This window comes from Homalodisca vitripennis, chromosome 7 (genome assembly GCF_021130785.1).
Source record: "Homalodisca vitripennis isolate AUS2020 chromosome 7, UT_GWSS_2.1, whole genome shotgun sequence".
NCBI classification, from domain to species: Eukaryota; Metazoa; Arthropoda; class Insecta; order Hemiptera; family Cicadellidae; genus Homalodisca; species Homalodisca vitripennis.
The window spans coordinates 128,502,564-128,529,019 of record NC_060213.1 but is presented as its reverse complement, the minus strand read 5'-3'; the positions used below and the strand labels follow the sequence as shown (position 1 = coordinate 128,529,019).

At 33.2% G+C, this 26,456-nt stretch overlaps 1 protein-coding gene across 1 annotated transcript in view; it reads left to right on the top strand.

Moving 5' to 3' along the window:
• The window catches only part of LOC124366306, a 42,389-nt gene that overhangs the window by 6,560 nt on the left and 9,373 nt on the right, over positions 1-26,456 (top strand). Inside the window, exons 6-15 of the mRNA XM_046822747.1 lie at positions 320-459; positions 3,507-3,716; positions 4,007-4,079; positions 4,731-4,793; positions 9,748-9,789; positions 10,290-10,343; positions 11,140-11,273; positions 13,124-13,330; positions 15,129-15,225; positions 20,477-20,530. Of these exons, the coding sequence (XP_046678703.1) occupies positions 320-459; positions 3,507-3,716; positions 4,007-4,079; positions 4,731-4,793; positions 9,748-9,789; positions 10,290-10,343; positions 11,140-11,273; positions 13,124-13,330; positions 15,129-15,225; positions 20,477-20,530 (1,074 nt within the window). The remainder of the gene's footprint in view (positions 1-319; positions 460-3,506; positions 3,717-4,006; positions 4,080-4,730; positions 4,794-9,747; positions 9,790-10,289; positions 10,344-11,139; positions 11,274-13,123; positions 13,331-15,128; positions 15,226-20,476; positions 20,531-26,456) is intronic.

Genomic DNA, 26,456 nt, shown 5'->3' with positions numbered 1-26,456 from the left:
CAGACCAGCCAAAATAATGTGACTGATGATTTATTCCTTATTTCTTTTGGAAATAACACTGATCAGTTCTACTCTATAAGTTTAGTAATGATAAATTATTATGAAGTTAATCTAATTTATTTATCTAATAAATCAAATTTTTTGTAATTATTACATTTTGAGATTTTATAAAGTACATTGAGACTTGAATTATCCATGATGATTGCCTAAAAAATGCACCATTGCAAATTTATCATTGTTATTTAAATTTCTGGCTTTACGGTTAGATATTTTATACTTCAAAATCAAGTGATGTAAAAAGCTGTGTGTGTGTTCGCAGGAGCAACAAGAGAGAGGTCCGGTGCCTGAGGACCAGCTGGAGGCTGCGGAAATGCTGCCTGGTATTCGCCCTAACTCCACCATGTACCACGACGGGAGAGGCTACTACTATGTTTTCAATACAATGAGAGAAAATGTCTGGTGAGGTCAACAAACAAGAGAACTGTACTACTATCTCTATATTCTAATTTCATTATAAATGGAATAAAAAATATGTTTCGTAGAGTATAAAACTATACAAAATTTGAATAAATAGATCAATTTTTGTGATTATTTACCATTGTTTTGTAAAATACATCATATATCGTACAGTACATATATCGAGATACCTACTAGCTACTAGTTGTGTAACAACAAGGGGTTCCATTAGCTTCTAGCTGGAGCTGCAGCAAAGTACTCTCACCAAGTCATAGTTGGACCTGCAGTAAGGCACTCTCACTAGCTCCTAGCTGAAACTGCTGCAAGGCACTCTCACTAGATCCTAGCTGGAACTGCTGCAAGGTACTTTCTCCAGCTCCTAGCTGAAACTACTGCAAGGCACTATCAATAGATCTTATTTGTATCTGCAGTAAGACACTCTCACTAGCTCCTAGCTGGGACTGCTGCAAAGCACTCTCACTAGCTCCAAGCTGGAACTGCAGAAAGGTAATATCAATTGAGCCTAACTAGATCGGAAGGAAGGCACTATTACTTGCTCTTAGCTGGAACTACAATAAGGTACTGTCCCTAGTGTCTTGGTAGATATGCAGGAAGGCACTCTTGCTTATGCCAAGATTGAGGTTTCTCGTTAAACAAAAGGGTATACAATAACTTGATATTTTGGTACCATCTGCAAAGTATGCAGATCAGGAGTCTAATAAATAGTATATTTATCTACAGGAAACTGCTGAAATTGTGCAATTCTGAATGTATCTATTTTTGAATTAAGTGAAATTTCATTTTTCATTAATATAGTTTTTGCTGTATAAATCAGAGAAAATTTAAGAGTTTAAGTACCGGATGCTTTTCCTCATCCAAGAGTAATCACCTAGACCTGAATATCTGGTCTTAAGAGTCTGGATTGTTTGGATGGATGCCCTACATCTGGAATTTTGTTACAGCCCTCCTAATATTGGACACTGACCTACCATGTAAATGCTCTGACACTCAATCTTGAACTACAGTCGTGTCCTGATCATGTGTTGCATGAACACGGATTTAGTAATGAAAATGCAGATTAATGATTACAGATAACATACTTAATACTGTGTTCCACTGAACGCTGCATATTGTACTGGATCCCATAAACCCTTAGACATGATTAAAGTTAGCAATCTTAATGACATTGTTTACAAAGGACTTGTTCGATTCTGATTTTACTTTATTTGATTTTGAAAACCTGGTTTAAAAAATGTTTTATGAGCAATTTTGTGTTTTTTAGTGTTCTAGAAGAAGTAAAGAACACCTGTACTGGTCTATGGTGTATTTATTACCATAACACAGCTACTTTTAATACATTGTATATAGTGTCAGCACATTGTGGAATTCCTTTGCAAAAAAATCCTTGGAGAGCCGGAATTGGTTTACTTCAGCTGTTAAACCATATTTTTTTTACAATCATCAGTCTTTTATAGAGGCAGAATGAATGTGTGAGTCTATATTGATTGAAAATACTGCTTAATTTGAATGTAATACACATAGACTATTTGCTTTTATTTTATCGGAAGCATTATTGTTTTATTACTGTAAGACTAACTAAATAATGTATTATTTTGTTTTTGTGTGAAGTATTTCATTGTTAGGTTATGTTTTCAAAGTTAATATTTATTATTCATAAAAATATTTAGTTTTATTTTTTTATAGTGTTATAAATAATTTGTTGTACTTATACAAGAGTTATCCAGAAAGTACTGGCTTTTATGTATAGTGGAGGAAGCACCGCCATATTGATCTTGGTGTGTACAGTGGTTCAATACAGTTCTAACTGTGCAAGGCAGAGCATCGTGCCTACACGCATTATCTCTTGTATAACCTCAAAACATGAGTGCATTAATAGAAAAAGTAGGAAGTAAGTGGTTCTTTGTTTAAAGTTTGTTATTGATGATGGAAGGTTTAACCAGGTAACAGGATTTTGGACATTTGCCATCGTTATAGTTACAAAAGGTATAACACAACATTTCGAGGATTGGAATCTATCCTCTTCGTCAAGTGGGGGTGGTATTAGTAAATACAAAAATAAAGAACAGAAAGAAGAAGAAAAGAAGGGAGAAAAATGGGTTCAAACATACCCAAAAGCTGCTTGGAGTCTAGTCCAGGTGTTGTCACTGCAAAGAATGCAAGTCCCGAGCACAAGCCACGAGAACAAGAAACACATCACACCAGCACAGATGAAAAAATTTCTTTGGCACCGCGTCGTATCATCTGAACGTCTTTATCACTTTGTCTTTAAAAATTACTTATATTAGCCAAGATTCATTGTGTGTTGTGTGTGGTTTATGGCCCTAACATGATTGAAGGTGTAATGGGTGCGATTGAAAAAAAAAATGAAAGAAGCCTGTAAACCTTTGTCAATGAAGAAAGTCATGACTACAAAGACTCATGACTTTTTGGGATGCTAAGGGCATCTTACTCGTGGAACATGGTACGATCATCACTTCTGGAGCCTACTCTGATACTTTGGAAAGACTAAAAAGAGCAATCCAAAACTAGCGTCGTGGCCTTCTCACATGTGGTGTGTTTTTACTTTGGGTGCATTTTTAGCCCAAGTTCAAATGCAACATATTTTATCAACCTCCATAAAGTCCAAACATGGTTTCTAGTGATTATCATATGTTCCTGAATATGAAGCAGTGGTTAGCGTCCTAGCGGTTTACTGAAGACAAAGAGCTTCAAAGTTCTGTGACAGGTTGGTTACATTCATACGTAGCAGATTTTTTTTGCAAGGGGTATTTTTAAGACTGTTCAAAGATATGATGAATGTTTGAATCGATTTTTGTATCTTCACAGATCTACTTTATTTCAAGACAGGTTACTTTCTGGATACCCCTTGTTTATTTATTAGGTTAGTCTAAGAAAGGATTATTCAACCTTAACTTTATGTAGTAGAAAAAGAGTAAAATCATTCAATACCAATATAACTGTCTGAATGAGTGTGTATTGTAATCAAAATCATCAATCTGATAATTTGGCCCGAATCTGAATAATTACAGGTATCTACGTTGTATAGAGCCTCAGTGTCGGGTGAGGGCCCACATGATGCCAGGGGACAACAGTCCCGTAGTTCAGTCAGCCAATACGCTACACAATCACCGGCCTGATTACAAGCGGAAACAGTTTGTGCTGTGGATGGAGCACACCAAGCATAGAGCAGCCACTGAAGACCTACCAATACCCACCATCTACGCAGAGGAAGCTGCTAGGTAAGAAAACAGTCCTGTAGTTTAATCAGTTAATACGCTACACAATCACCAGCCTGATTACAAGAGGAAACAGTTTGTGTAGTGGATCAACTACACCAAACAGCATAGTAAGGCTTTTCTTTTAATTTAAATTTTTATTGTACAAGTTGTTGTATAAAGAGTATCTCTCAGTATCAAAATATTAAATTTACAGTTCAATACCCACTGGTAACAGTGTACCATTCACCTTACTATTTTAAAAATAGTCGTGCAACATTTGTATGTTTTTCACTCCATTACCGTTCTTTCAGGGACCCAGAATCTGCCAGTCTCATTTCAGCAGAAAACATGAAGACGAGGATGCACCGAGCACGAAAATCCAATGTAAGAATCTCAGAAGTATGTTTTTACCGTGCCGTATCTTAACTGTAGTACATTGGTGTTTGAGTTTCTTTAACACCACTGAGATGGATGACTACTTCAATTATGATTTTGCAAACGATTATTATTCTAATTACCACGGTTTTTGACTCAATTATTGATTACCCACCTGGGCACTTAACCATCACAGCCATCTTAGTATTTTATCAATATAAACAGTATGGTAATTTTCCCTATTTACTAATGAGCTTTGTACAAAATTTATCGGTTTCTTTCATTTGCTACTAGGTAGAGTGCAATCAGAATCTTTCAAGAGGGAACAGATTTCAGCATTGATATATCTTGTAATAGATTGTTGTGTAGTGTAAGATTGTGTGAGGGCAATGAGCTGGCCAGTTTGTTCAGCTGCTAAATGATAAACAATAAGCGAAACGTTACTTACTTTTCTAAGCTAATAATGCAAGTATGTATCGGCTGATTTGCTGACATCTGTTTACAATGCAATTCGTTCAACATGAGTAGAATAAAGTGGATTAATGGAACAAATTGCAAATTGTTCCCGATTTTAGAGTTGGGTGAATTATTGGAAATATAGTATAGTATTGTGTATTGGCTGGCTCATTTATTATATACATTGTGTAACTCTATTTTCAGAATTTCAAGATGGATTTTGGTGAAGGAGAAATAGGTTCTGCTGAAGAAGCAGTTGAAGAGCAAGTAAGTATTATCATAGCTACTGTGTTTTGGGGGATATTTAATGAATGTAGGACAGATTTCTAAGTTTTTATGAAAATGAAGTATGTTGAGTGTTTCATTATACTGTCCGGTTTTGTTGAATTTCATGATGACATGACATAACCACTTATAAGTCTTAAAACCTTTAAAAATTCTGTTTACTTTTATATTTTCTTGACACTTTATTAGTGCTAAATGCTCACATTAAATTAAATTCATTAATCACCCTATAAACACAAAGATTTTAGTATAAATTCATTTTATTTGTAGTATGCAATCTAAAAGAGAATGAACAAGAAGTTTAGATAAAAACTTAAATGTTACACAAACTATTTATATAACTATTGTGTATATACATTTCAAGAACAGTGAAATTTAAGGCAAACCAAACCAGTTTTTGGTATTAGATTTTCGGCAGGTTGTGAATAACATCAGGCGTACCTTTATCGATTGGAAGTATATACCTCCTCCTCCTCTTCTTCTTCAAGTGTTAAAAATTTTGAATAGTATTTTGTACTTACTGGGCACTACATTAAACTTTGAGAGAGATTAAACTTAAATGTTCATTGTTATCAACTTGAAGAGACGGATAGGTTGCAAGAAACAGATAGATTGCAAGAGACAGATAGATTACAAGAGAAAGATAGTTGCAAGAGACAGATAGATTGCAAGAGACAGATAGATTACAAGAGACAGGTAGGTTGCAAAAGACAGATAGATTGCAAGAGACAGATAGATTACAAGAGACAGATAGGTTGCAAGAGACAGATAGATTGCAAGAGACGGATAGATTACAAGAGACAGATAGATTTCAAGAGACAGGTAGGGTTGCAAGAAACGATAGATTGCAAGAGACAGATAGATTACAAGAGACAGATAGATTTCAAGAGAAAGATAGGTTGCAAGAGACAGGTAGATTGCAAGAGACAGATAGATTTCAAGAGAAAGATAGGTTTCAAGAGACAGATAGATTGCAAGAGACAAATAGATTTCAAGAGACAGATAGATTACAAGAGACGGATAGATTTCAAGAGACAGGTAGGTTGCAAGAGACAGATAGATTGCAAGAGACAGATAGATTACAAGAGACAGATAAGGTTGCCTCTCCACATTTTCTAAGGTCTTGGAAAGGCTCTTTCTTATCCGTCTTGAATCTTTCCTTGAATTGAACAAGGTGGTCTATCACCAACAATTTGGGTTAGAAAGGGTGTTTCTACTACAGATGCAATATTTTAATTTTGTATCAGAGATTGTTTCTTCGCTTGATGATCACAGGTACACCTTTGCTCTGTTTTTGGACCAAAGTAAGGCGTTCGATGTAGTACCTCACAATTTGTTACTTGAAAAAGTCCGACAGGTCGGTATTAGAGGCAAGGCTATATGATTGGGTTTCATCTTTTGTGCTCAACCGAAAACAAGTGGTGGCTGTTCCATATATTGACAGTTTCGGATTGCCTGGGCACATACGAGTCGAAGGAGTTGTCTACTTTGACAGGTGTGCCACAGGGTTCCGTTCTCGGACCTATACTTTTTCTCTTATTTGTGAATGATATCCCTACAGCTGTAAATATGGGTAACTTATATCTTTTTGCTGATGACACATCCTTCAGCATTTCCAATGGAAACAGAGAGCGACTAGAAACTGATATATTTATTCAGAGTAGTTCTTTGTTACAATGGCTGGAAAAAACCAACTTCATGTAAATGTAAAGAAGACAAAACTTGTTGAATTCTATTTAAGATCGTCTCGAACAGATGCAAACTCTTCTGATATAGTCATTGGCAACTTTCGTCTTAGTCCTAGTCCCAGCGCTGATTTTCTGGGTCTGGTAATTGATTGTAATTTGTCCTTTCACAATCACATCGACAAAGTAATTAAAAAATTAAGCAGCAGTCCTGTTCATCTTACGAAGATTGGCTGCTTTTTTCTAGTAAAGATGTTTTGCTGACAGCTTACTATGGGTGCTTCTACACTTACATGAGTTATGGCTTGATCGTCATATGGGGTCATGAATCCACTAAGACTAAAGCCTTGTTTACCCTCCAGAAGAAAGCCATAAGAGTGATATGTGGACTCAAATCGTTCTCAGTCATGTAGAGGATTTTTTAGACAAAATAAATTGTTGACGTTTCCTAGTCTATATATACTGGAATGTTTGACATTTGTCTTTAAAAACAAACACCTTTTTCCCAGTACAACAGTCAAATTATAATCTCTCCGCGGTACAAATTCCTTAACTCTTCCAAAACATTCAACAACATTCTTTGAAAAACAAACCCTTTACTCTTGCATAAAATTTTTCAATAACTTGCCATCTGGGTTCAAGGAGGCCAACACTTCAATATCATTTAGGAGGAAGATAAAGTGCTTGTTATCTGAAAAGGAATATTATAGTACTAATTGTTTTCTAATTGATAAGGACCTTTAGTTATTTTAGAAACTAGGCTAGTTCATTTTCAATGTACACTAGACGATTGTTATGCATGTAAAATGTCTTCAACAATAAAAATAATTTGATTTGATTTGATTTGAGACAGATAGGTTGCAAGAGACAGATAGATTGCAAGAGACGGATAGATTACAAGAGACAGATAGATTTCAAGAGACAGGTAGGTTGCAAGAAACAGATAGATTGCAAGAGACAGATAGATTACAAGAGACAGATAGATTTCAAGAGAAAGATAGGTTGCAAGAGACAGGTAGATTGCAAGAGACAGATAGATTTCAAGAGAAAGATAGGTTTTGCAAGAGACAGATAGATTGGCAAGAGACAAATAGATTTCAAGAGACAGATAGATTACAAGAGACAGATAGATTTCAAGAGACAGATAGATTGCAAGAGACAGATAGATTACAAGAGACAGATAGGTTGCAAGAGACAGATAGATTACAAGAGACAGATAGAATTTCAAGAGACAGATAGGTTGCAAGAGACAAATAGATTTCAAGAGACAGATAGATTACAAGAGACAGATAGATTACAAGAGACAGATAGATTTCAAGAGACAGATAGATTTCAAGAGACAGATAGATTACAAGAGACAGATAGATTTCAAGAGACAGATAGATTGCAAGAGACAGATAGGTTTACAAATCTCTCTCTATGTTCTTTTTGTCACCCATTTCCTATGGTGAGGAGAAAGAACTGAAAACAAAGTTGGAATGATTTTTTTGAAGTAGTTAATAGGGTACACTGGTATAACTGGTTATAACTGGTAAATGCTGATAATAAAGGTATATGTATTTATATGAGATACTTATATAATTAGGGTGCAACACAAATAATACGTTATGTTAGCCTGTTTCTTGTCCACAGTGGGAGTTAGGATGTGAACACTATTAGGTGATGTTGATCTTTTAATTTTCAATTCTTATATGATATACTGCCTCAAGTATTTAAACACATTCTAATAATAATTCAATACAAAATAAGACATACATTAGTTAACAAATTATACTTACTTATATTTACGAATTGAAAAGTAAGTACAGGGTCCACCAATGAGACAGGAAGATTTGAGGTCAGGCTTATAATGTGTGTGGTGAAGTAGTGGGGAACAAATTCACTGACCTGTTCGAACCCATTTGTCTTGCCATTTAGTTTAAAATGAAGCATTGGACTTGTGAGCATCGCAATTACGCAGTTAAAGCCTACTATCAAAATGGCGAGAGTTTAGTGCAAACGTGTTGTGACTTTTGACAGCATTTCAACATACAGCGCAACCAACCTGTTCCGTCCGATACCGCGATTAACACATGGGTAAACAACCTAGAGCTAACTGGATTGATGTTTAAAAAAATAGGTGATAGTGTCAAAACAGTTCGAATCCTTGAAAATGTTGAACGTGTTTGACAAGCAATGTTGAGAAGTCCATGTTGATCGGCCATTCGACAAGTAATTTCATTGGTGGATCCTGTATTAGCTTACCTAACAACAGTGAATAAACAAAACTAAAATCCTCAATTTAAACATATCATAAAAATATCAATTTTAATTAAAACATATGATTTTGATTTTTGTTATTATTAGGAAATGAACTAATTTGAATGTATGTTATAGAGGTAAAGACTGAGTAACGTCATAACGTCTTTCAAAACGTACCATTATTATTTGATAAATTGGTTTTTTTAATCGGTTTAACCCTTTGTGCCGAGTTTTCAACGTTCCTGTCCCCCGGTACTGCCGTGTTTAAGTGCTGTGCACAGAGCTGCTCCCTGACAACATACATGTAACGTGTTTATTGTCTACCACAATCAACCTTGGCAATATCTTTATTTATGAAACTGCTGCCAGAATCTTCTGATTCGTTACGTCAGATCGTGGTTAATATATTGAGTCCACATCACAACACCGTAATTCTAAGAAAAGTTACAAACTGCTGAGCGCCTAACTTACAACAAAGTATCTGGACAAATTTAAAATTGATCAAAAGTCCTTATCATTACTACAAATAATTCCTGCCATACCTACTGAACCATAATCAAAATAATATCATAAACAAAAATTGAAAACAACAACGTTCTATTTTTAACGTTCAGGTAAAACTTCACCATGTGCTTATGCGATAATTCTTGAATTGATCTCCAGAGTGTTGTAGCTGTAACATGTGTATAAATACTCTAGTTCAGGGTTTTTTTACACAAATCTGTTTTCCACACTGTTGATAAGCCAAACTGCTTTAAATATAATTTTTTTTCTTTGTTAATTTTATTTTATTTTAAAGTTTTGGATCCATGTTTGAGTTTTTGAATATGTTATTCAGCTAGAATATATTTGGCTACATTTTTTAATACTTATATAAAGTTTAGAGTGAAATCAAATAAAACTAACATTTTTCACATTACATTTGGAAGAATAAAAGGAAAGTGGTGTGGAATAAGTTTGATTATTATATTGAATAAATTTTCTATATAAATTGTCTTCTGTCTGTGTAGGAACAATCTGAGGTAAAAATGAAACAAGAAAACGTCTCAATTGTAAGTAATAGACAGTATTATTTACCTTCATATTGTGCATTCTACTTTGCACATTACAAGTACGGTACAAATTAATATTAAACCACCATAGTGTATTTTTTTTTTTTTTATACTGTAATAGTAACTCTTATTTTCTTTTAAAGTTATAGATCCATGATTGGGTTTTTGAATATGTTATTCTTGTTGAAATGTAGTATTTTTCCAAATGTATTAAATTTATTTTTTAAGAAAAATCATGTAAAAAACTTACTTTTATGTGGATATCTTGTGTTTGTGGTATCAGTAGTGGAGCAAAATTTTAATTTAGAGAATACGGAATGAATTACTGTATTTAAATAATTATTCACCTGTTGAAAGATATTTTCCATGATTTTAGTCAAAATTGGAATGATAGAGATAGGCCAATAGTTTGCTGAATTATTTTGTTCACTGTTTGTAGTTGTGATTAGGAATAACTGAAATTTAAATCAAATGTGTAGTAATCCTTTCTCTGAATGCAGGAAAAGGATGTTGTACAAACTGCGCAAGAAGGAGCTGAGGAACAACAGACCTTTGTAAGTTCACTTCATTAGAATTTATTCTACCTTTATTTCAGTTAGTCCTGTCGTTATGCTTTGATCTCAATTTTTATTTTTATTTTAATGTTTTTGGTTTCATTCAAATAGGAATTTATTGTATTTGTCCTGGAAAGAGTGACCTAGTAGAGAAAATATTTTTCTCTATACGTGGCATATAGCTCAAGATGTACATTGTTTTAAAGTGTAATGTAAGATGTACATCAAGTAAAGTCCAAAGCCCAACCTAAAAATAAGAATTTTATATTATAATAACTGATACCAGGTTTTTTCCCTTTAGCATTCATCTCTGCTAAAAACTCCTTTTTAATGATGTACGTCTTGAGCTAAGCTTTACGGTAAAAACTCCTTGTAGACCATTCTCCGTTGGATGTTTAACTTTTACAACTTATTAAACACAAGAACAACACTTATTAGACAAGAATATTAAACCATGTAGAACAGGACCTATATTGTAAATGTTTCAAACTTTAAAACAGCATAATTTTTTAAAGAGTGAACCCTTTAAAGTCGAATTTGCGACATTGTACTCTACTAATAAAGATTTTTAATTTGATGTACTACTCGATCTATGCTCTCATTTAAGATTTTCTTCTGACTCCTTGTGGGCCATCACCTTGATATGACAACAAAAATTGTAGTCACTTCAAAAAGTAGATTTATAGCTGCATTAATGATGTACCAAGTTTTATTGCTTTACCTTAATCGTTCAGGAGTTAACAAGCCAGTGCGGGGCTTTTTTTACACCCTGTATATTAATAATGTGATGTGACAGGAGAGCTTAGAAGACAGCAATACAGTGTACTTGTACCACCAGCCGCCTGTCAAGACATCGACGACTCAGAAACCGACATTCTACGACGACAAAGGTTACTGCTATCAGCAGACCACCATACGCAGCCTCGTTAGGTAAGTTAGTAGTAAACTTAGTATGTGGCACGTGCCATTTCCAGGTTTATTATTTTTTTTCTGAGAGAAATAGACGATTGTCCCCGCACTTAGTCCTAAAAAGGATCTTTGAACCTCCCTTACTTATTTATGTTCTCAGAATCTGAGACTTTTACAGAGGCCGATCAGGGCTCCTTTTCTCTAATGTCTTTGGGGCTGAGGAGATATGCTCCTAGGAATCTTTTCCAAATTGTAGATATGGCAGGACAGTTGACCTTTTGTGCTCCGCTGATTCCTCCGCTTCTCCGCAGAGTCTGCATTCATCAGCCTGGCTTAGGCCCACCTTCATAAGGTGTTTTCTAAGAGGGCCATGTCCTGTCAGCATCCCTAAATTATCATTCTTATATCCTTCTTACTCTGATCTAGGAGAGATGCCCACCCTTTAGCATAAAGAGAGATAAACATTTTGATTGTCTTAATCCTGAGGTCCTACTCCAATTAAAGTATCCTCTTTTCCTAATCTTTTACAAGAGCTTTGCTGTAGGAGAAAGCTATCCCGCAATCCGGCTCTGTGCCCACCATAATGGACTCCACTCCCTTTTTGGCGAGGGTATCTGCTTTTTCATTACCATGAATGCCCTCATGGTCCGGCATCCAAATGAGTGTTACTCTATTTCTCTTAGGCAGTTCTACCACAGCATTCTTGCATTCCCAGACTGCTTTTGAATCAAACGAACTTTTGAATCAAAGGTATCAAGTGCCTTCAGTGCATTTCTAATTTCAAAGGTTGATTAAATATTCTGTTAACCCTTTGAGTGCCAACAGCTGATGTGATCGGCCTGCGGGTATTTCCTAAAAGTGATGAGGGCCGACTAGATTGGTTTCTCAAATATTATTTATTCTGTTACTAAATTTTGAGATATGGGATTGTACTTAGTCTCATTTTATACATAATAAATCAAATAAACATAGATTATATATCTTGATTTGATTTTTATACAACTAGTTAAACCTATTTGCCTAATATGAGACACCTGTTATGTGAGTGCAGATTTTCAATATTTTGCACTAATATATAAGAAAAGTCACACTCAATATTACAGATACTTACTTTGAAACAGCATGTTATACTTGTTACTACTTACATGTGAAACAATGGAAAAGTTGCACACAAATGTGTTATAGAAATGTTTGTGTATAAAATTTTAATTTAAAAATTTCAACAGATTTTATCATCCAAATAAATATTAAAAGTCACATTCTACTTTTCCCTCGACACAATAAATAAAAAATCATCACATTGTGTTTATTTTTTTTTAATTTGTAAATTATGTTGTGGAACACTACACAAATACCAAACTTAAAAAATCAAAACTCAGTTATTCAAATACTTAATTTTTTGAAGTTTGATATTTTTGTTCCTACGTATATAAGGAACAATAAAAAAGATGCATACAAATAAATTAAGATAAAAAAATTAAAAAATTGTTTACTGTAAAAACATTTTGTAGTTACAAAATTTAATATTTTGTTTGTATTTTTATACTTAAACATTTTTTATAATCCAGATAAATATAATATGTTTTATAGATAAATTTATAGCCTACTTTTCCCCCTAAATAATAAAAACACATCAGCTCATTATGTTTATTTTTTTAAGTTGTGAATTATTTAGCTGTACACTACACAAACACCAAAAGAGTGCTTGGCACTGAGAGAGGTGACCTGTCATAAATGCTTTAGCCACTGAAAGCGCCACTCCCTCAAAAGTGCTTGGCACTTAAAAGGTTAATGAAAGTCCTTGAAATTTTCAAGTCAATTAGAGTGGTCTTTTGATAATTTGTTCTACAAGACAATGTTTCTTTTGGCAGGTACCTGAAGTGTATAGAGCCTACCTGCAAGGCTCGGGCTAGCATGCATCTAGAAGAAGAGTCCTCCATCATGCTGAATAAACAATGCTCATACCACAACCACGAACCTGATTCCTCCGAGATCACCATGCTGCTAGACCCAGATGGGCAGTTAGTTAGTGCAGATAACACACCTATACAGGTCATCTACACGGACGAGAATGGCGGGTACGTGAAGTTAGGCAACTCTTAACAAAAGTCAACATCTTTTTTATGAGAAAATTCATTGGTTTAAAATAGTACATATATATCAAAACAAGATTATTTTGATAAGTTTTTGTAATGTCTGGCATAAAACCATAAATAAGTACAATTACTATCCGCAAGAGCAAAGAAGAGCTCTTGCTCGGTCAGCTGTATATCTAAGCATTTGTGTTGCATTTTTACTTAACGATTTGAGCATACCTAGTCTATTAGCCAATGATTAAATCGTTTTAAAATGTAACTTGGTAATTTGGTTGATGCATTAATTGTTGCTGTTATTCTAAATAAGAGCTGATATTATTAAATCGTTATTGGAAATATACAGACAAAGTGTTATTTTCAGAAAGAGAATGTTTTTAAAGTTAATGTTTAGAAGTATTCGTTAATATACTTTAATTTGACTTAAGAGATCAACACTTAAATTTATATATATATATATATATATATATATATATATATATATATATATATATATATATATATATATATATATATATATTTAACTTAAGTGTACATATTTCAGGGGTGTGCATATGCTCAGCAAAACCTGAAATTTTGTTAACTTTGGAAAACTCAGGGAAATCAAGCAATTTTAAAAATATCTCGGAAATTCCTTAAAAGCTGTTGTCACCGAAAATATTTCATCTTTTTGTTGAAAATCTCAAATTTAAATAAGGAAGGATCTTTTAATGTCTTGGTTAAAAGTTGTGAATCACTGAAGTGGAATGTTTAATTTTGAATGCACCGAATCTTCAGCAAAATTTTTGATTCACAATCGAATCTGCCGTAATTAATTATCACAGGACACTAATTACTGAATGCTGAAAGATGTTTTTGCTGTGCTTTGTGTTTTTAAAACCGTAAATATAAAAGTCCACTGATAAATTATCATACTTCTGTAAATAATGTTTTGTTTACGATTAGTATTTTCTATATTTACATCCAGACATCACCGTGAGTCTGCTGCATCTATTTGCAAACGACCGCTGATTGACAATGCGCAAACTACCAATCACTGGAACATATTTTTGTTGTGCTTTGTGATTTTAAAGCCGTTAATGTATAACCCAATTAACAATTATCGTATTAAAAAAATAATAGTTTGCTTACAGTTTTGTATTTATTTATTTGCATTTCCGCAAGTCTGATGTGTATTTTCTGAACAGAGCTTTTACGAAGATAGCTGCTAACAGATTTAATGAGTTACCAGTTTATAAGAAAAGTTTTTTGAAGAAACATATTTAGTTAAAGAATTGGAAGGGAAAGTTAAAGTTTTAGTTAAAAAATTAGCTATCGTCTAATAGTAGCTTTGTTTTTTATGTCCAAGTTACAAACACTGAATATTGTGTCAACAAATATATATATATGTATATATATATATATGTATATATATATATATATATATATATATATAATATATATATATATATATAATATATATATATGTATATATATATATATATATATATATATATATAATATATATATATGTATATATATATATATATATATATATAATATATTTTATAATATTCATTCTTTGCTATATTGTGAGTGCCAATATGTTTTCATTTTTTCCAGACAGTTTGTGAACTTTACTATTATGACTTAAAGCGTGAGAATAGTTGTTGCTTTCCATCTAATTATATTTATACTCTTTTGTCAGTGTCTCTAGAAATTCCTAGAGTTTGGTCTGATATTCAGGGAATTTCATTCCAGTAAATGTATATCAATTCTCTACTGATGTAAGATGTTTTTGCAGAGAGCAGGTAGCACTGTGTCACATCGCTGAGACACCAACGCCGCGCAAACGACCGTACAAGCAGAGACAGATGCCTGAACTCACCATCGATCCTGACGTGAGTGAGAAATCTACCTAATATTTTTTTACTGTGTACCAAATGGACAAAACACGGGTTGGATACCGCTGAGGTCGTAGTAATGAATAATCGATTTGCAGAGTTTACTTATATTTTTAATTGTGGCAAATAAACATAAAAGCACCGCTTCTAGATGTTCAAAATAAAATAATGTAAAATTCAATTCAATTCAATTCAATTCCAATTCGTTTATTGCCGTTAAATAACATATGTTTACAATTGGCTTTGGCCATTAGAGTCAATTAAATGGTAGCACATGATACCAATAAAATAGCAGACATTTGACTTCAGTGAAGAATTTATGTAAGGAGTGCTTGTGTTTGTCAATGTTGGTCTTAAGTCTTAATCTAAATATAACAATTAACAATATATAAACAATTAACAAAATAGCAATATAACAAAACATAACAATTAATAAAAATTAACAATCAATAAATACCTAGTAATACAATAACAAAATAATACAAAATTACAAAATATGAGAAATAAATTATGATATAAAAATATTACACCTAAAATATTATGTCATCTTATGAAACATTGTTGAATTCGTCTAAACTATAAAAAGCTTTTTTAAAAACCATTTCTTAAGAAACTAATTTAAAACTATTTACAGACAAAGACTTTACATTTAAAGGGGTAATTTGTTAAAAAGCTTTATTCCAATATGTATTAATTACTTTTTGTCTTACTTAGACGTACAAATTCTTCATCAATAAGTTTTTATCTTCTGGTGTAATATACATGTTTACATGCTTCGTAAATTAAATTCTGCATAATGGTCTTTAACATACATAATTGATTGAAACATGAACACACAGGGTAACGTTTTTTTTTTTTTTTTTTTTTTTTTTTTTTTTTTTTTTTTTTTTTTTTTTTTTTTTTTTTTTTTTTTTTTTTTTTTTTTTTTTTTTTTTTTTTTTATTTTTTTTTTTTTTTTTTTTTTTTTTTTATTTTTTTTTTTTTTTTTTTTTTTTTTTTTTTATTTTTTTTTTTTTTTTTTTTTTTTTTTTTTTTTTTTTTTTTTTTTTTTTTTAAGAAAATACTCAGATCACATAAAATGGCGGTGCTACATGATTCTTGTCCCAATTCCCCACTATACATTCTAACGCCTCTTTTGCCATATAAAACCTGTTGAGCCCCAGAGGAGTTTTCCCCTGCAAGAGTTTGTACCGTATAATCGCGTGACAGGAAAAAAAGATAGTAAGCATTTAAAATAAGTTCCCTACTAGACATGTTTTTAGTTTCCTTAATAAGAAAAGAACTTTACCAATTTTTTACACAATTGATTTGTATGTTCCATTCCAACAAGCTTGCAGTCTAGATTTATTCCTACGGAGTTTCTAACAGATCTATTTCGAGTGTTTTTAAGCCCAAAAAACAAGTCTTTCATCAGTCTTATTTTATTAAGTATAATTATTATTTCAAGCCATAATGGCAAGACTTCTTTAAAATGTGGTTTCACTGTCTTCGTTAATATATTAAGATCTTTTCCTGCATTTAACAAGTGTTGTGTCATCAGCATATAAAGCACAATTAAAAAAAAAACACTATGGGGGAATAATGACAAAACTTTGGACGGTCATTTGTAAAAAATAATAAAAAGAAATGGGCCCAAGTACGGAGCCCTGGGAACCCCGGTTTAATACTTTTATGCAGGCTGATTGTTGTCACCATTTTAACCATTTGATATTCTATCCATCAAGTACGACTCTTAATAGAGTTAGCTCATTTTGCAGAAACCGTAAAATTCAGTTTTGTCATAAGAATATCGTGAACAACAATGTCTAACGCTTTACTTAGTGTCCCAACAAGGTTGCATGAGTATAATTTTTTTCCTTCGAATCCTGAAATACATAGGACACAATATTGTCTATAGCTTTGAGGTTATAGATAGACCCTTCCAAAAACCATATTGACTTGATGATAGAAATCTATATTATTTTCAAAGTACTTATTGAGTTGTTCCTTAATTATACTTCAACAACTTTTGACATACAGGGACTAGTGATATTGACGAATCAAAGTAATTTTGAGAGTAAATAACTACCTTTCTTAAAAACAGTAATGGAATGGTATACTCTTTCAGACAATTAGGATCAGATTCCCTCAAAAAAACTGCTATCCACGGTTTATCAATAGGACCAGAAGAACATAAGCAAAACACTGTAACAATGCTTTAATACATAGTTTGCGCAGAGATAAAACCATAAAAAATCTCTCGGACTTGATACGACTGCAGTTTTTTATACATCTTTCTACATCATGTTATCAGAGTTACATCATTCCATTTAAATTATCGGTCACAATGCGTCCTAAAGCAATGTGTGGTTTATCAGCATTTTGTCTACATTTAACAATATTGGCTGGTTCTTTCGAGAAATTTTGTATAACATATACATTACACAAATATTTACAAAAGTACATCGGCTTCAAAATTCTCTCAGCAGAAGAAAGGAAAACTATGTTTTTGGTTTGCTGCTCTCACCTCCCCATTTCTGAACTTTAATGACCTTCCAAGCTGCCTTACACTTGTGTACCAGAAGTTCTAGTTATCTAAAAAACTGATCATTGCTCTCAACCATTTGCCTATTCTAATTTTCATACCTATACATTTTCTTTTTAAATCTAGCATACCTCCTTTGTACACGTGATTGGTTATAGATTAGTCCAAAATAAAGTAAAATTAGATTTTTTAATATTTTTTACATTTTATGAGTGTAAACCAGTTTTTTTAACAGATCCGAAAATCACTGAGGTTTTTCACGCGATTGCTCCATCTTTCTTAATTTATATATAGGACAGACATGGTATTAAAGAATCAAGAGACCAGCCCCTCCAAGCAAAAATTGAAAAGCCTGTCAACAACAACAAAACTTTGACAGTTCCCAAGCCAATCTATTCACCTTAACCTAAACTTATAACAAATCGTATTTACAGAATAATTATATTCAAAGTCTACAAAGTACTTACTGTTGATTTGCGGGCTCCTCTGCAACTTACATTTTTTAATTTCCTGGCTATTGATTTTCAATTTAACATCCATTCTACAATGATCTCTTTATAATTCCAAATGATCGGCAGAGATCTGTGGCTGAATTATTTCCACATGAATATTCTCATTATTTGTATTGTAATAATGTTAGTCAAGATAGCGCATTTAATCGAGTTGGGTTTTTGTTTAAAACAATACACGTTTATGAGATCTTAACATATCCTGAAAATTAATTATTTTTTTATCTGTAAACCCGAATATCCAAATTAATGTCACATATAACCAATTAACAACTCTTAATTTGCGTTACCTTTATTCAAAAAGACAGTATCCAAATTGAGCAACACGTTGCTGCCAAATAGAGTGATAATGAACTAAATGATATCATGGGGGTGGGCCTAATTGTTCCATCGTTCTATGGGAAATTTTGAATAAGAACTTGATAATTATTAAAACTTAAAATTGACTTCCCTTCACATTGATGTTGACTCACAACCGCGGACGTCAGCATCTTGGCTCAACATTGCAGCTGTAGTCAGAAAAAGTGAAGATTATTAGACTAAAAGTCTAAAAATGAATGCTGGAAGCACTCGAAGTTGTACTCATAGTTAAAATCAAACTCAGATACTCGAAGTTAAACTCGCGGACAAAGCAAGTGAGGTGTTGCTTGGCAGCAGGAATGGCAGCTACAAAGTTCACGAGAGAAAAATAATACACGTCCCAATTAGGTTATTAATGCACAAAGAATTTAGTTCCAAGAACATCGGATGTAACTTATATTAACCAGTAAAGAGTAACAGGGTTGTGAAAATATGTATTATATAAAATATGACTAAATAATGGTACAATTTGCTGAGACTATAAGATATTTGAAGTTGAGTCCAGTACAACTCTAATTCGTAATTTAGCATCAAGCCGACGTTTTCAAAGCTTATTTTGTCCTTCCAGATGTTATGCTACTTATACGTTATAGTAATCTGACGTTGAGTAAGTAATTTGGATCTACTAAATACCAAAATATGAACTAAATTAAAATGAGTAAGTTGTACCGTTATTATAGTACATATATTATATTACTTTGGAGCTAATACTTTATAAATCAAAACCACTTTTCGGAAATACTTGATTTATTCCGAATTAAAGTTCACCCAAAAAATTTAACAAAGTTTATAAACTTTAGATTTGATTTTCTTCAAAAACTTCTCACAATCAATTTTTTTTTTACTTTTTACTTTACTTTACTTTACTTTTACAATCGGTCAAATCTAATTAAGAGTCTGTTAAAAAAAAAAAAGAATTAAAATTAAAATGAAACTAAAAATGTATACTTCTCCAAAAATGGTTTAAATTAACAAAATAAAATAAAAAGTTCTCTTCTCAAAATATTCAAAATCAAAATAACACAAAACTTGATATTAACTTTACGATCACAGTCTAATTGACAATACTTCAGAAATTGAATTAATTCACAGACTCTGTAATATGGGAAACTTTAGAAATTTAATCACAACAGTATAAAAATAAAAGATATTAACTAAACGCTGGCACGGGACTTACTACTTTGAAGACTATGGAGGCTGATAGGAAACTAATACGCACTAAAGAAAATTAATAACTTGATTTAAATTACACCCGATAAAAAGGAATTACTCTATATCCCAAACTAGAGGATTAGAGGAAGAACTACTGCTTCTCAACTGGACGTCTGCACCCTGTCGTCGATACTCCAACACTGCTCCCCCTCTCTCAAGCCAACCGGCTCGGGAACGTATCACCGTAGACATCTCGATCAGCTGATTTACTTGTCTCGAACCAACAAACAATGTCCACGCACAGCGTCTAGTTAACAAAAGAGCCTACTTCCTACCGCGATTCAGCATAATAATTACAACTACGGTACAAAGTTCAGATTCTCTATTGCTCAACATAAATCTATTTGTGGATTTTTCAATGTTTATTATCTAACTAGAGATAACATTTACAAAACCTCATGTTTAGTTGCACCTCAGAATGAAAATAAATATATTATTGTAGTTCCTAGTTTCATCGTTCTTGGAACAACTGGAAACTAACAACAAAATGTCAAGTTGCGGTTTTTCTAGAAACACAATTGTTCATTCCGCTTAGAGTCCTATCTTATCACTTGTTAGGACGTGCCTATTATTGAACTATATCTTTTCCGGCGTACAGTAATTATTCTGCTTCTATTATAATGCATTCACTATTTTGTTTCAGGAACCTGTAGACACAAATTTGTCTTCTGAGGTGGATGTTGCTGCCGGGGACTATGTGAGTTATATAATGAAATATCATTCCATATTTCATTCCATATTATATATATATATATATATATATATATATATATATATATATATGCCTCATATTATGACTATACACCTCTTTATTTTGGGCACATTATAAAAACACTTTCAAAAGTTACAAATACAATTATTAACCCTTTGGATGCCAACGTACCGGTATATACGGCCGTCGGCTACTCAACTGAAAATCGCCAACGGCCGTAATATAGGTACGTCACGTTTTTCACGCTGTAATTTTCTGTATAGTTTATCTTATTGCCGCGAAATTTTGACTAATCGATAGTCGATTAGTTGCTTTGCAACCAAAAAGTAGTTAATTCGTTTTTATGGACTGTTTGTTTGGTTCGTATTTGAGCTACGCAGCTGTTGAATTGATTTGGTCGAGATTGAGGTTACGTTCGTGTTGCTATGCGTTGTTTACGTTTGTAATTCTCTCATTACTTTTGTTGTTAGGGCATTTTTATTATGCCCCTTTTATTAGATACATTGGTACTTTGGGATTATACAGACTACACCCAGACATGAATCGTTATTTTTGACATTTAGCTTCAACTGATTAATATATTCTATGTAAAACAATATTTTCGTCGATATAAAAACAGGAACTGTCTTATCGCAAACCCCTCCCCATCCTCAGACAGTTGACATTTAGCTTCTACTGATTACTAGATTAGCGTAGAACAATATTTCGTCAGTATAAAACAGGGGAATTGTCCTTATCGCAAACCCCTTCCCCATCCTCAGACAGAGGTCAAAGTTCGAGCGGTGTAGTAGTAGAATAACGTGATTGCAGAGTCTCGCCACCGCCCGTTGTCCTCCGCTTTGTGTTGTACTTTCGTATTTTACCCCTACATTTCTCCAAACACAAAAATTCAACAAAAACAAACATTACCAAATAAAAACTAAAACTCTTTAATTGAAAAAAAAACACACACACAAAACTTGTCATTATTCTTGATCAAACTCCTCCACCCAAAATGCGAGTGCCTCCGGCACGAAGGTGCTTCCCGAAGCTCGCGCTGATGTCAACGAATGATAAAACATCCCTCGAGATTAGTATCTATCAGTAAATATAATTCTAGAGGGGCTGATCAGAAATATAAATTGAATTGTAATGCGAAATGCCCAATTATGTACCGTGCAAAAAAACTTAAATAAATCATGTGATGCCGGCGCGGCTCTGCCGTAATCGGGATTCTCGAGAAAGATAGAGATAACAGCGAACCACCAATACCGATCACAATACCTGGAAAATGCTTTTTTATTGATTGTTTGGAATGTTAGTTACGTTACTCAAATACATCGTTTTATAATGTTCTAAGTTCATTGAAAAAAGTTTAAGCGAATCTGACCTCATTAAACAATGCTAAATCTTTGTATGTAGTAATTTTGTAATTAAAAAGTTGTTTTTTCGTTCTACAATGTTTTGTTTATATAAAATATATCTTATAAATTTATATTTTTGTGTTCTTCATAGTGTGTGGTTGGTATAATCCCAAGTACCGATTGGTATAGTGTCAAATATTGATTTGTGAATATAGTGTAACGCATATACATACAACGTCCATGCAAATTACCTAAAAACTGTGCCCGTGGTCACATTTAGTGAAAAAAAAATCATAACTGGACTTCTAAATAAGGTAGGCTTTTAAAATTTGTAATTAGGTTAAGGGTTAGATATAGTTTACATAGGATATAACAGGGAAATCAGTATACATTTTCATTTTTAAACCACTTATTTGTGCTAAAAAAAATGTTTTTTGGAAATTTAATTTTTTTTTTCTTAATTTTTAACTTTTTATAAGTTTAAATACATTATGCAACTCAAATTTACGTAACAGAACAAGGGCATTTCATAAAGCAAAATAATGGTAAAAAAATCATCAATATCTGTTAAAAATAAAAAAGTTATGATACATTTAGTGAAAGCTTGCAAAACTGCTGTAAATTGCCCTTGGCGTTTCTGGGTAGTTACTTTTGGAAAATGGGCCTGGCACATCCAAAGGGCTTAAATATACGAGGGTAATTCGGAAAGTAAGGTCCGAATTCGCGTTAACCAGACATAACAGTAAGCGAGCAATGAAATGCGCATGCGCCGTGACTCCCGGCATGGCATTGCGCGCAGTAACGACGCCATTTGCAGTGAAATCGTTGTAGTCTGCCGTTTTCTGTGGCTTTTTAAAATGTTTTTAAAAACTATTTGAAAGAACGTCCCGCCGACTGTGAAATAACGGTCTGTGATACAGTTTTTGACAGCCAAAGAACGTTTCAGCAGCGGATATTCCATCGACAGGATTAGCATGAAGTGTAACGGTCCAATGCAATGAGTGGCAGAAAAGTTGCGGAAGTGGGTGATAGGTTTTAAAGATGGACGGGAAATATGTCCATGACGAACCACGATCTGGTCGACGACCGTCAGTGATCACCGAAGATTTGGTGAAAGCCGTTGATGAAAACATTCGTGAAGATCGGCGATTCACTGTTTCTTCATTAGCATAGAATATCCAAACGTGAGCACATTGTTTAAAATTTGTTTCTGAAAATTTGGATTTTTGCAAATTTTTGCTCACGTGGGGTTCACAGGCTGCTTACTGAGGAACACAAACAAAGAAGAATGGCTGTTGCTCTTGAATTTTTGATCCCAATATCATCATCAGGAAGGTGATAACCTTTAGACCACATTGATGGACGGGTGACGAGACATGGGTTTCCCACATAACCCCAGAAACGAAACGCCAGTCGATGGAGTGGTGTCACTCGACGGTCACCTAGGGGGGTTTTTAAAGTGGTTTAACAAGACTGGGTTATCGTAGACCCCCTCCACCTGGATGTCATCAGGAAGAACAGTCGACATCGGTTGAAATTATACCCGGTTCTCTACAAGCGTCTCCATCTACTAAATCCTGGGTCGGGAGGATAACTGTCCACTGAAGGTCCAGCACTCAGTTACTTAACCCACAACTATGATGACAATTATAACCCTATCCTCTAGAGTTAAGTGTAATTTGGTAAACAAAACATACTCTGGGGTCTAGTCTTAGATTACTAATCTTAAATATTCAGTCTCTAAGAAATAAACTTAATTGAGCTAGACATAATATTAGATCTGAGTTGAACATTGGCTGAAAACTAATGTGGTTTGTCTGAGTGAACATTGGCTACATGAGGATGAAATGATCAATATTTGTTCCTAATTGGAGATTTGATACTGAGCGTCATTAGATTACTGTAGGAAAACCTCCCCGTTAAGTGTGTGGTGGCTCATTCCTAATTTTTAAATGTATGAACCTAGACTTAAGTTTCTAGATTTTAGAGTTTTGATAAGTCTATTTCTACTGACTTAAATCTGTAAATTTAATTCTCTTTGTGAACTGGCCTCTGCAATTAAGCTGGCTTGATTTATTTTTCTTATTTATTAGATCATAAATGAATATGTATTATAGCAACCCCTAGAAACATGCTCTGATTTTTAGACACTTTTTGAATTGATTATTTGGATAAAGTTTATCATGTCTTTTTTAATGATTTTAATTAAAAATGTAAATACTTATTTTAACTGGAGATCTGAATGTGGATCTCATTTATAAAGTTGGGAGAGTGATCTGAATGTTTCAGTTTATTTGTAAATAAGAGCTTTAGATTCAAACTGGGATTTATATTCCATAAATAGTTTTTACCAACTAGAAACACAGGCCTTGACTAGACAACATGTACACAAATATTGCATAAAAAGCTATGCCAATTCTACCTTATTGAAGCAACCGATATTTATTGTCCGATCAATTGCTGGCATTTTATGTTGATATTTAAATTGGAAAGTTTTAACAACTCCAGGAATATGGATTAGTTCTAAGATTATAAATGAGGCAATCTATCACATTACACCTGTTATAGAATAAGTAATCTTAAGGAATGCTCTCAGTATATTGACAAGGAAGATTGGGATTTTTATTTAACAAGTGATAGTTTAGATGTAAATGCAAAATCTGTTTAAAATGTTCTTAAATATTTTGAACATACTCATATATTTAATATACTGTAATTTGACCACTTTTCTTTTGTTTTACAATGTTAAACTCTTAGTAAAGCTAATACAAAAAGAACCGAAACAGTTGTCATGGTACACTCCTGAAATGTGAAGCGGGTATGAGGTCTTTCCATTTTTGTCTTCCCTATGATAAATGGAAAAGTCACACTTAAGTATAATCACCATTTATAAGATTAGGTTTAAGAATTCTTAAGAAGCTATTATACAGTAAACGGGTTAGGCAATCGACTAAAGCAAAAAAATCTGCAAATGATTTACTCATCATGAACTCCTTAGCAAAATAATAGAAACCTGTATAATTGGATGGCAGTATAAGCCAGAAAGGAAGCAGGGGGATTTTATTTCCAAAAGTAGAGACAGGTAATGATACCAGTAACTCCTGATTATTTAGACAAATCATTTTGTAAGAAGAACCTGTTAATCTTGGGCCTTGGAAGCTTTGATACTCAATACTCTGTCCTTACTTTTGTGATATTTGTTGCAAATAACTTTTCTTCTTGCCATCCAAAACGGTTTTACAAGTAACTTTAGTTGGGAAGCTTTTAATACTAAGTGAAATGGTAAGAGCAGCAGTAATTTGACTTAAGTGTATCGAAGAGTGAAGATATTTATGGTCTTTCCAATTTTGTCTTTAAGAATATAGTTGTCATCGATTTGAAATCTTATCACCCATTAACCTGCCTTATAAACCCAAATATTAAATTGTTATAAGTGTATTTCCCAACTGGTCTAACAATACTGTAAAGTTCAGGCCCTAGGAGCTGCTGATAAAAAAGGACAAAAAGAAAAGCCCGAGAACTATAAGACCCTATTACTATGGCGTGTAACCAACCCTTAGCAAAATAGGAAAGAGAATACCTGATTATGTTTTAAACCAATTATATACAAGTATTTTACCGAAACACAATCTACTGTACAAAAAACCAATTTGGATTATCAAGGGCCGAAATTCACTCTACTGCTAAGGCTATAGAATGTCTAGTAAATTCAATTCTTAGTGGGTCTCAGAACGGACGGTGGGTTACCATTTATAGATCTAACAAAGGGTGGTATTTTTGATGTTGTTACTCCACTCTATTGGGGTGGGGTGTCGTTGAAAAAACTTAATTTTTAATGGTGTTAAGAAAACAAAAGAATTAAAGGTTGGATTCAAAGTTACCTAAACAAATAGAATGCAAATGGATAACTGTAAACCATGTTTCGTTTAGGGAGTATCAGAAGGTGGTAAAAGAGAGCAGGTGGTTATCCCCAAGGCTGCTTGTACTCGGTCCGTTTTTGTATTTTTAGTCTTTAAGAAATGATTTTCAAGTGTACATGTTTCCATCTAATAGTCTGTACTTTATGCAGACGATACAACTCTTCTTTGTTCTAATGTAGATGTGTGGCCAAAACTTAATGTACATTTAATTAAATGCTCTTCAACAAGCTAAAAAGATTGGTATTTGCAGCCCAACAACCTTATTATAATGAAAATAATGACTCAAAACATAATTTTTACATACAATAATAATTTAAATTTAGACGATAAATACATTAAACCTGTTAAGCTCTTGGGGATTGTACTTGACAGTAAACTTAGCTGGAGGCCACATGTGGAAGGTATCTGTAAAAAACAACTTTCTAGAGTAATCTTTCTCCTACGTAAACTTAAGTACTGTGTTATATTTTGAAGCATTGTTAATGACCATACTTTGGACTGTTTCATATACACCTTTGTTATGGTACACCGTCTATGGGGCAACTCTGGTGCCTCCAAAAAGTTTTTCTTGTGGCTAAAAAAAAGGCAATCCAGGTTAATTGGCGGATCTTTTATAATCAAGAGTCACTGCAGACAGTCTTTTTGTAA